Genomic DNA, 12,244 nt, shown 5'->3' on the forward strand with positions numbered 1-12,244 from the left:
TTTATAAACATTTAAAGAATAAAATAAATAAATTTTTTTAAGAAGAAAGCTTCCACAATTGAACTTATAGAAAATATATCAAATATTTTATTATGTCAATAAAAAAAATCTATGACATTTTTTCAAGGACTTTTCAATAGAAGATTACATTTCTTCAATAAAAATTCTATTACTTTTCAACTTTCAACAACTTATATAAAAATAGAAGACAATGAATTTCAATTCTCATCTTCTCTCCACAAATCTATGCTAAGTTTTATTTCTAATTCAAGTGATATTTTTGTTATTTTAATTTATCATTGTGAGATTTTTTGCACTTTAATTTAACATAGAACGCTATCGTTTTGTAAAAACATGTAATCATTTATTTATATGAACGCTTTCGTTTTGTGAAAACAGTTAATCCTAAAATCTAAAAATCGAGATGACTCCAATTGATAGATCTAATTCCGTTGATTTATTTAGATTAAATATGCTATGATAGCACAACACACCTATCTATCGCTACTCATGTACCCATATTTTATGAGAATTACGGATCACTGAATTCATGAATAACAGTAGAAATTTATACATAAAATGAAATTGTCATATTAATCAACATACAACTTTCATATAATAAACCAACAAATACTTAAACAAAACAAGAATATTAAATTAAAGAGCAAAAAACGTCATAGTGATAAAATTGAAATAGTAGAAATATCTCAAGCTTGAATCAGAAATAAAACTTAGTCTCGAGTTGTGGAGAAAAGATGAGAAATTCCTTGTATTTTAATTTGTTTCACGTTTAGATGAACGAAATCTCTCGTCAAATTTGTGTGCGCTCCCTTTTTTCTTTGTATGTGTCGATTGTTTTTAACAGGGCCAAAGAAAAAAGATCATCAACTAAAGAAACCCTAGTGTAAAAAAAAGATGCCAAAAGGGATTATAGAGTTTTTTCTCCACAAATTTCATATTGACAACTTTAATTGTGATATAAAATAACATTTTTTAGCCCATATTTATCTCAAGAGCAGAAAAATTCCTCATACAACAAAATAACACAAAAATGTATTAATTAAACACATCGGAAGTGGCAACAATGTGAAATATGACAACAAAAAACAAACTATTACGAGTCTATCATATATGCAAGCAATCTTTTTTGAATGTTCAAAAAATTATCAATCTAATTATATGTAATACTCATATAACAATTTTACTAATGATCACTCTAAATATTGGAACACAAACTTAATTAATTATTTTTTTTATCAACGAATAATTTTTTAAATGTGTTTTAGAGAACTTCGTAAGATACGTCTAATAGAAAGATTTGCACTCGTAGAAAGCCAATGTTCAAAAGATGATTTATCACTAAAAAACAAGAAAGTTGTTCAACAACACAAAATTTAGTCGTTTCTTCTCTAAATTCAGATTCATCAAATTTAAAAATTTGAAAATCTTTACCCGATTGATAAGAGAATGCCGGAATTTGAGTTTGAGAACGATTAATATCAATTTCCACCAGATAATTTTTCGTCACATGCCTAGTCAAAGTTGCAAATCATATTCTTGTTGAAATTTTTAAGTTTTCGAGCAATATTTGAATTTGGCATGCATATCACCAGAGGGAAGCATCACCTTTTTAAAATATTTGGTGAAGATATTAGATGTTGCGCGAGGCAGCGCTAGAGTTTTACTTTAGGCTTCATCAGATTTGCTCATACTTTCTTGACTTTGACGATGTCATGTTTGTTGAGCCTCTTGTTCACGTTCTTGATGCTTCTCATACGAATATTGAATGAAGCCAAATCGTGATGCTTGAATTTGGGTGGCATGGTGTCCTTTCCTTTTTCCTTTGCCACCCTTACGACCTGATCCAACTTCGGTCATTTGTATAAATATGAAAATAAATCAACAAGTGACAATAAACTAATAATTGAGACTTGATATTTTGATAATCAAGAAACAATTGAGAATTACATATTGGGAGAAAATTGTGTGAAAATATGAAGGGAGTGGTATTTATAGAAAAAATTTTAGCCAAAAAATAAATAAATAAAATTGTGCAAAATTGGACCTGTCAATCTCAATCCGGGCTGACCTGATGGGTAACAAAATCTTAGCTGTTGATTTCAAACGATTTTTTTTTTTAAAAAAAAAGAAAAGAAAAAAGAACGGTCGACTCGGTGAGTTGGCCCGTCAGGTCGACAACAATCACGTAATCGTGATCGTAGATCTTCAACGGTCAATTGATCAACCTATCTTGTCTGGTCATTTTAAATTTAAAAAACAAATTGACCGATCTGCCGGGTCGAACCCGTCTAACCCGACGAGACAATAGGTTTATAACCCGTAAATAGTAATCGGACTGTCTTAGGGCGGTTCCGGTCTCGGTCCCGATTTTTGGTCAAACCCATTGACCAAGCAGGTTTGGGTCTAGGTTTGATCCGAACCCTTGGCTAGGTCTAACTCCATTAATTTGGACGCCCACTTGAAGATTATTTTGATGCAATTTGATCATAATAGTAATAAAAGGTTTTGAGTTAATATATAGTATATATTTATTGGCTCTATATCCATTCAAGATTATTTATAAAGAAAATCTAAAAAAAATATTTTGTGATATAAAAAAAACCGCATGATTAATGCCTCCAACCTTGCATAATTTTTCTTTTTTTTTGAATCTATCTAGGAAAAATAATTGTGCGAGGAGAGGGAAAATATTATAGACAAAAACTCATGTGAGACGGTCTCACGGGTCGTATTTTGTGAGACATATATCTTATTTGAGTCATCAATGAATAAATATTACTTTTTATGCTAATAATATTATTTTTCATTGTGAATATCGGTAGGATTAACCCGTCTCACAGATAAATATTCATGAGACCGTCTCACAAGAGACATATTCAATATTATATTGTGTATGAGATAAGGTCACAGCTGGATTTCACTGTTCATGTTGACTACATTAAATTAATCAAATTGACATAATTAATACTATATAAGATTCTATGTAAGATTCGAAACGAACGCATATGAATTTTAAACTATTTTAATTTTTATGAATTGATTAATTATGCATAATATATAGATTTGTAATTTTTTATCCTGGGCCCTTAATAATAATAATAATAATATATAGTAACTTAAATTTTCGAGAAATCTATGGATTGCTATATATACCACCTTATAATTTGGCAATTAATAAGTTGAGTAGGTCTCTTGTGAGACGGTATCTACCATCCAAATTTAAAACTATTATTATAAGTATTGATTAGCTAAAATACTGATTTGCATATCAGTATTAAAAAGTGCATTCAGATTCAAAACTAATAATTGTAAAATTAACAGTACTGTGAAATGTGAATTACACATTATAAAAATTATCGATGGGAAAATAATTATAAATATTGTGAAAACGTGAAATTTTTCAGTTGGTAACAGAAACTTGTCCCCTTCTGATCACTTTCTGTTAAGATAAGGATATTAAATATGACAATGCAATTGAAAAGATAAACGTACGAACGATGCTAATTAGGCAAAAATTTGTGTGAGACGATCTCACGGATCGTATTTTGTGAGAAGAATCTCTTATTTGGATCATCCATGAAAAAATATTACTTTTTATGCTAAAATTATTACTTTTTATTGTGAATATCGGTAGGATCGATCTGTCTCACAAGAGACCTACTCAACTTATTAATTGCCAAATTAAAAGAGATAAGAGTCTATTTTATTTTATAATTAATAACACCCAAAGATCTATTCAATTGTTTATGCATCATTTATTATTATCGCTCCACTAATACGTTAATTATAAACAAATATGAATTTGAATAATTAATTCCACGTGATAAAAAAATATTACAAATAAACATATAAATTAACCTATATATGTTTGTCGTCTTAATTAAACAATCTCGTACGCATCATGTGCAATTTCCATACTATCCTCAGCCATGTCTTCTCTCCATGTATAAACAATGGAAAACTAGACTAATATATAGTTGATTCTTGTATCTTGTTAATTCATGAAAATTAGTATTAATAAATTTCATAAATATTTGATTTAACAAAAAATATAGCTGGTGGCCGGTAACTGTGCAACTCAAATATTTTAAACCGTACAGCTACTCAAACACCATGTTCCGATTATTCTGTCAGACATGTACGACAATTATTGAATTAAATAATTATAGGTGCCACCAATTAGAATAGGAGAGATTCCAGTGAATATTGAACCTCTCATTAACTTCATCATCATTTATAAAAAAAAAAAGGAAAAAAGAAAGTTCAGTACCCTTTGTGCTTATATATATAATGAAGGTGATATTGCACGATTTGCACAATCCATAGAACATTTTTTTAATCATATATCCCCCTTTAGAGAAAATTGTCTTCATTCCATGAAGAGGTAGACATGGTGTGATATTGCTTTCGGCTCAACGCGGCGCGACTAAACCCCGTCCGAATCGGTCGACATGGTTAGGCTAAATGTACGTGTTCATGCATGTTGAGCCGAATCAATATCACTCTTGTATGCTTCTTTGCCACAATGTGAAGGAAGTAAACCTTCTTCTTCACCAACACGGAACTTCTCATGTTCCATTACCTCGAGGTATGGGAAAAAATTTATTTGGAAACTTGTACGTACATTCCAACTCGAGAATAGGAGGTCGAGGATTTTTATTTTTCTTAGACGAAGCAAACTTTTTACTTTAAATGAAATTATGAAAGTTATAATCTCGATTTAAATTTAAAACTCATGCATGGATCGATCATTTGTATTTAAAAGTAAAGTATATTCAGGGGCGGAGGAGAAGTATGGGCAAAGGTGGACAATTGCCCGACTGGATTTTTGGTCAAAATGTTTAGGTAATCTAGCCCAACAAAAATATATCCAAGTAGGAACTATCAAATTCTAATTTAATAACAAACATGTTACTATTTTTAATTGTTTTTCAATTTTCAAATTGTTCCCTACTTTGCTTGATGATGCATTCAAATTTATGCATGGTTTTAATAGTATGGTTTTTGCAATTTTGAATTTGATCTTGATAGATGATATTTGATTTTATAGCTTTTTTTTTTAATCTTGAATGTGGTTAAATACAGGGGCGTAGTCAGGAAATTTTTTCATCCTAGACTCTGATTCAACGGATCCTAAGCTGAAACTTGAAGGAACAATAAATATTTGACTTACAAATAGGCTTTACAAAAATTTAACCTAGTCTATAATTAAAATATATAATAATCCTTTTTTTTTTACCTCGGGCTGGAGCTCACCCCAGGCTTTGGGGTGGCTCCGACCCTGGTTAAATATATTGATTAGTTTAAAGAGAGTTTTATTTTGGTGTGAACATTTTGCGTGTGATAAATGATTGAAAAGTACACGATAAAATGTCTACATAAATTTTTGTGTTAAGTTATTGCAATTTGGAGGTCTTTGTTCAGCTTAAATTTTTCACAGTACTGAAATAGAATAATATAATTTTACGACTTTGTAACTGATCATATGAGCTAATCATTTAAATGAACAAAAAAAACAATATTTCTAAATTATGGGATTTTATTTTGCGAATTTATTATATCATGTTTCCAAGCTTTTTGGCAAAGAAAAAAGTTTTTACTATCTTCTTTTTTATTTGAAAATATGTTTTAATTTGTATATGATTTAGAAACCAAAAATAAAACAATCATTGACAGTAGATGATTTAGATTAAGTATAAATTATCTTTTTAATTCCACAAAATTTTGTATATTTTTTTACACGTACTTATCTTTATTAGTATCTTGATTATGATAACTTTCCCACCATTTCCACTTTAAAACAACCATAAAACAAGTTTTTTTAGAGATATAACTCGTCAACGCTTCCTCGAGACAAAATTTGCCCATCCGATGAAAAACCTCTAGCTATGTCCCCGAGTATAATGCATATTGTATGATGCAAAGATGGTAAATCAGCACACTTGACTTCACTTTTGGATTAAAGATTATCATACTTGTAGCTCAATATAGAGATTCTTGAGCTTGAGCCTGCTCAACGACGATCAAGATACGTACAATCGAGCTTGACTTCAAAGATATTAATTAAGATGATTTTCAATGTTTAACAAAATCAACTATTAAATATATAATTGACGATAAAATTAAATATAGAAAGGTAATTTAAATAAAAAATATATATTCAAGTCTGAGTATTACATCGGATTTTCGATATTTTCTTCTAATGTGAGAATGAATCCATTTGTATCCTCTATTGAGAGAGGTTTACGTCACTAGATCAGTAGGGACGATAGCAACTCATTATTCAATGGTAGTGAAGTTTTATTTTGAAATATGTCAAGTATACTGTACACATGTACATGTAATCCATGTTTGTAAGAGAAGAAAAAGAGAGGGAAATCAAAAATCATAGCAAATCCTTTTTTTTTTAAAAAAAAAAAAAACCCCAGAGTACATATAGAACGCAAAATCCCGAGGGATTAATGGTAGAAGATAATTTAGAAAGAAAATCTGGAAAAAAATATGCAATATCTATATATTTTTTCTAACAAAAAAAAAAAAAAAAATAATAATATTTTTTTATTTAAAAAAAAAAGGCGAAGCGTAAACAGAAGAATCGCGATGGGCCATCTAGAGGAGGGTTTATGGAATGGGCTGGATAAGTTGGGTAAAAGGGAAATGTCAGTGGCCCCAGTAATTTTTTTTTAAAAAAAGAGAAAATATTTTTTTATAATTTTATCTTTTGTTGAATGAACAAAAATATTTTTCATACGAAACTACGATGCTTAAAAAAACTATTTTACTTAGTATAATTTTTAAGAATTTTTTTTAATGAAACATAGGATCAAGCTTATGTTTAAATTTAATTTTAAATTGGAGATATATAAATAGTTAAATACCATGTTTTCTATATTTTATTGTGCCTCGTTTGAGTGATTTTAAAAATTAAAAATACATTAATCAAACACCACTTTTAATGGAAGTATTTTGTTTTTTTTTTTAATGATTCAATTGAGCGTTATTCAATTTTCAATACGCAGATGTGATTTAATTTGTAAGAATCTTTATTAAGAAAATAAACACGAAGTTATATATATGCGCAGGTATTCAACATATTATGCACGAAATCTGAAATTTTAGTTTTAAGGGATTTATGGTGCTGCTAGAAAGCTACAAAAAAAGCACACCAGGGGAACGAACAAGTAAAAGAATAGATCAGTCACCTCTTTGTAAATCAGCATATATTCGAAAAGTGGTCAGTGTTTGGGCGTACGTCAAATTAGAGAATTGTATATTTATCATCAACTATAATTTGGTAAACGCTCACTTGATCCTATAATTCTAAAACCGTAAATCTAATTCATGCACACATGCCTAACAGAGGAAACCATTTGACAAGAAGCTAGATGATTATGAACTTCAGAAGAAGATTAAAGAAGAATAACTAAACACATGCCAACAAAATAAATTAAAACCAATTCCCTCACATGATTTTTTTTTTTTTAAAAAAAAAAGAAATTACATCGGTAAATCTACCAAAGTAAAACAACATATAAATCTAAATTCATCATATAATTATTACTAAATATATATATTGATTTCACCATGGACCTCTTCCAGCAAGCATTCCATTCCAAATATCTCCATTCGATCTTTCTTGATCCAATTCTTCATTTGCCTTCAAACCCTCAAATGGGAGGATAATTTTTGATGAGCTTCCATTATCACGATCTTGATCAATTCCTTGCAAATTCCCATATCTATTTTCTACCCAATCTGATGAAAAATTCAAGCATGGCTTAAATTCTTGCGTAGAAACTAAACCAGATGAGTAAATTATCGAGTTGGTATCCTCGGCCATTGGCATGGGATCATTAACAAAAGAACTAGTTAGCCCCCATGATTGAGAGCTATTAGGGTTGTGGGGAATATTAAGATAAACAGGCAGATCAACAAACTGAGACACCCCATTAAAGCTGTTAAAAGAAGTGGACGGATTAAAGGCCAAATTTAGGGTTTGCACTTCTTGAACATCGGGGTTTTGATGTGAAACTTTTGATGGGACGTGATTTTGAGCTGATTTTTTCGACGACGGGGATGATCTTCGATTCTTTCTTGAACCTCCACCCACAGGAACATTTCTTAAAGAACCTCCGTTAGTCCAATACCTTCTACAGGTCTTGCAGAAGTATCTTGGCTGAGATAAACTGTAGTTATTGTAGTAACAGAATTTTGTGTTGATTGAGTTGCATCTTGGACAGTTTAAAACTTCGTCTTTTGGTGGCCTTTGCTTCTTTTCTATGCCTAATGGCCTTGAGTTCACAAAAACTTCAATACCCTAATTGATTTCAGATTTAAAAGAAATTGTAAGAAGAACTAAATAATTTCGCAATCGAATTATAAAATTAATGCATGCAGAAGGATCTGATGAATAAACTGATCAACAACAGATTGAGAAAAAAAACTCAAAAACACAGTTTTAACTCACAATATCATGATTGCTAAAAGCTTGATTTTATAGAAATCAGTGCATGATGTTGATGAAAAATCAAGAAAGGCTGAAACTTTTGCTTGAGAATCAGTAGAAGATAAGAAAGCAAACGAATATAAGAATCAAAACAGACGATAACATGTGAGCTAGCTTTTCCACAAAAGCAATATCAACAAACTGAATCCACTTTCTTTTTTTTCCGACAAAAGTGAATTATTGAGAAAGTTATATATGATAGAACTATAAAATAAGGAAGTGTGTACTATTTTCTAACATGATTAATTGTCGCCACAAACAAATTCAAAGCAAAAAAAGATTGGTGGGGTTTGATAATCCCGACTAGGGTAAAGTGATCAACTTAAAATGGTCATCCAGAAACAAATATAGAAATTAATTGCAAAAACAAGATCTAAAATAAACCCTAGAAAGAATTTTCTTTTTTTTAAAAAAATTAATTTACCTGTGTCCACTGAGAAGCATCCATAGCAAAAAGGGCAAGTAGAAAAGAAATGAAGGAAGAGAGGAAAAAAGATGAGTTAGGGTGTTGAAAGAAAGGAAAGGAAAGGAAAGTGAACCACTTTTGTTAAAGCAAGAAAGCTACATACGTACATGAAGGGTTAGTATTTGGCGTTTCTGTGTGTTTTTTTCCTACAATACGTGCCCGCTCATAGTGGGGGATGATGATAAATATTGCAAGTAGAACAGGTGGGTTTACGTGGACCGGAATCTAACCTTTCTCAATCATTTCTATTCATTTGAAAACAAAAAAACCGAAATATATGTAATTTTATTATCAATTCTAATGTGGATTACACACACACACACACACTTATGGATCGGAAATAGAAAATCGATTCAAAGGAAGAATATAGATGCTGGATCTTTGGAACGATTAAGAACATACAAATAGAAGTTTGCATTATGGAACGATTAAGAACACACGAATAGGAATAGAAATAACACTATGCGAATAATATTCATTCTTGAAATTTCAAGAATCAAAATATCGATTGACTCATGAGATGATATAAAATACATAATTTAATAATGATAAATCAATATGATTCAAAAAATTATACCTAATATCTATTTAAAGAAAATTATTATTCCAATGTCTTTTTTTTGTTAGGGGTTCCCATTTCCTCTTTTTATTTTTTTGGGTGTATCAAGTACCCAATGGAATATTCCTGAAACTCGTAAGTCGAACTTTTTTCTCGAGCTTGATATTATTTGGTAGAACGTTAATTTTCCAATGGGTCACGTTACTGACCTTATTATGCAAAATTTATTTTTGAGGATCATCACCGTTACACCAGCACGAGTTTTTTTATTGTGTTTACGTCCTCATTCACACGCATCTGAGAAACTTCTCAGGGGTCATCTATTTCATAATTCCACAAAATCATGCACACTTAACTTTGAATTTTTTGAGTGTTGAACTTCCGAAAAGAAAATATATCTTGTTGATATGAGTAGTTCATATCAAATATGTTATGTCTCCTATTTTGGTACGAATCAGTTCATCCATGCACTATGTTGCACAATATTGGCGAAACTTTCATATTTCGGGTATTAACCATTCATTTACAGACCATGTAATGTCCTCGGATCTTTGGATCCTAATGTCACATTACTTTTGTCTGGAAAAAAAAATGGAAATGGCATGTGTGGACTAGTATGGATAATATAAGAGAATATGTACTTTTGATTATCTAATTAGATAAATTTTACTTTGGTATAATTATTTTGATTCTTCTCAGAGTTTTAATTTTTTCTCGAATTGCCGACGTGATATATGATTTATCAACAATTATTTGCAGCCACGTCATTATTGTATTTAGGAGTAGATTATGTGAAATTTCTTAATTAGATACATAAATATTTTAAACAATGTATCATTATTTATGTAAAAAAAAAAAGTTAAAAAAATTTATCCTCCATAACTCCCTTAGTTCCAACCTACCAGGAGGGAGACCTTGAAACTCAAAACGTCGGAACACGGAACTTTGTATAACCAATCTGGAACGTCCAATCTAGCAGCCAAGTGACGCCAGCTCCTTGGGATTTGGAAATGCGCCGACGTCACATTATGTACATTAATTGGTGCAAAATAATTAACTTTTTTTTTTCTTTTCAAAAAATTTAAGTACTTTTTTCCTATAAATAAAATAAGTTGCAAATGTATATTTTTTTTATAAAAAAAATAACAGAACTATTTCACTTTTTTATATAAAAAATAGTAATTGAGAGGGCTGGTTTAGTGCTTATTGCCATTATAATATAATCAAATATGCAATATATATTCAAGTGTATTAAAACTAATTCCCACCTAATAAATTAATTACGAATTTCATCGAGTAGGTACATCAAGTGCTTTGGTTTAGCACAAGTAAATAATTAAGTATAGCTGCTCTACTATGTCCTCCATCAAAATTCTAAATAAATTTGTACAAATAGTAAAACATTATTTACTTCGAATGATTCAATGGTGTATAAAATATTGACGATTAACTCGTATATACGAAGATATAATGATCTATAATTTTAATTTTTTTTTTATAAAACTTGAATCAAATATTTGATGAAACAAAAATATATAATCAATTTATGTTTATCATTAACTGTCTAATCCGTACATTGTCCACAAAATGAGCTGAGCTCAAGTCATGGATTCGAATACACACGCATGTCGCAGCCCACTTTTGCCAAATTATTATTTCCCTTTATATAACAATATAATAATTAAAAATAAAAGAGTAAATCCACGATGTATAATCGTTAGCCCATCTACAAGTTTTTTTGTATTATTGAACTTCATCTAACCATGTGGCCCAATTCTAGTAACGGATTCAAAGGCCCAGATAGATTCCGAGATATAAGAACTACCCAAATTCAAAGGCCCAGATAGTTTTGTTATGCTACTTAATATTTGTGCTTATATTTATATCTATCAATAAGATAACACAATCTTTTAGATAATAATAATAATAATGTCAACTCATCAGGCTCGAGCCGTCCAACCTGTTACGGTCACGGTTCTGGGTCAAAATCCGTTAATCCGGTCAACATGCCGGGTATGGTCCAGGTCCAACCCGAAACACGGTCATGCCTAATCATACCACACATACTGGATTTGTTTGTGCTTTTCATTCGCGTAATAAAAGTTGGAACAACTGCGAGTTAGATCTAGTAATTTTAAACGAAATGGCTTTAAAAGTGTTCAAGTTGGTTAATTAAATGAGAGTTTGGTCAATAGTCATGAGTCGACTTCCTTTACCAACAATTTTTTGGACGAGGCAGTGACACATGGTTTGTTCGATGCAGTTCATCTACCTAGCGTTGTTTGCAGGCTACTGCATTGCTTTAGCTCGAAGGTTTTACCTAATATACATCGAAGAGTAGCGATTACGGATTCCATCATCATAAGAGAAAAAGCAATTTACATCTTATTTTTTAATTTATGAATATCTTAAATGTTTGAAAGGATTTGTCGTTATGAGGGGAATAAAACGAAGATGGTATTTGCCTAATCCTTTTTTAACATCTATATATAATCCGGTAAAAATAGTGGTGGATTAGTGTGACATGGGAAGTGGCTTGTTCATCTCAAAATTATGATCAAACGTAGACCATTACATTAATATTGTTTTGAGTGCCAAATTAAAGATAAGGGACAAGTTATTGCTCACTCCTAATTTTCCAATAATTAATTAGGACAAATGATCGAATTTCAACCGAATAATATTTCATTTT

General features: G+C 30.4%; 1 protein-coding gene across 1 annotated transcript; it reads right to left on the reverse strand.

Moving 5' to 3' along the window:
• Window positions 1–7,441: 7,441 nt before the first annotated feature.
• On the reverse strand, window positions 7,442–9,045 carry LOC140977581 (dof zinc finger protein DOF3.7-like). The gene is made up of 2 exons (XM_073442337.1): window positions 8,952–9,045; window positions 7,442–8,338 (listed from the first exon to the last, which is right to left on the reverse strand). The coding sequence occupies exons 1-2, from the start codon at window positions 8,973–8,975 to the stop codon at window positions 7,601–7,603; spliced, it is 762 nt and encodes a 253-aa protein (XP_073298438.1). The 5' UTR covers window positions 8,976–9,045; the 3' UTR covers window positions 7,442–7,600.
• Between the last annotated feature and the right edge of the window lie 3,199 nt (window positions 9,046–12,244).

The sequence above is a fragment of the Primulina huaijiensis genome, chromosome 5 (genome assembly GCF_012295235.1).
Source record: "Primulina huaijiensis isolate GDHJ02 chromosome 5, ASM1229523v2, whole genome shotgun sequence".
NCBI lineage: Eukaryota > Viridiplantae > Streptophyta > Magnoliopsida > Lamiales > Gesneriaceae > Primulina > Primulina huaijiensis.

Bases quoted from the DNA above. Each gene is read 5' to 3' on its own strand.
- LOC140977581 (XM_073442337.1), bottom strand. From the start codon at position 8,975: ATGGATGCTTCTCAGTGGACACAG. The intron at 8,339-8,951 runs GTAAATTAATTT...GAAATCAATTAG, and splicing joins ATGCTTCTCAGTGGACACAG to GGTATTGAAGTTTTTGTGAA.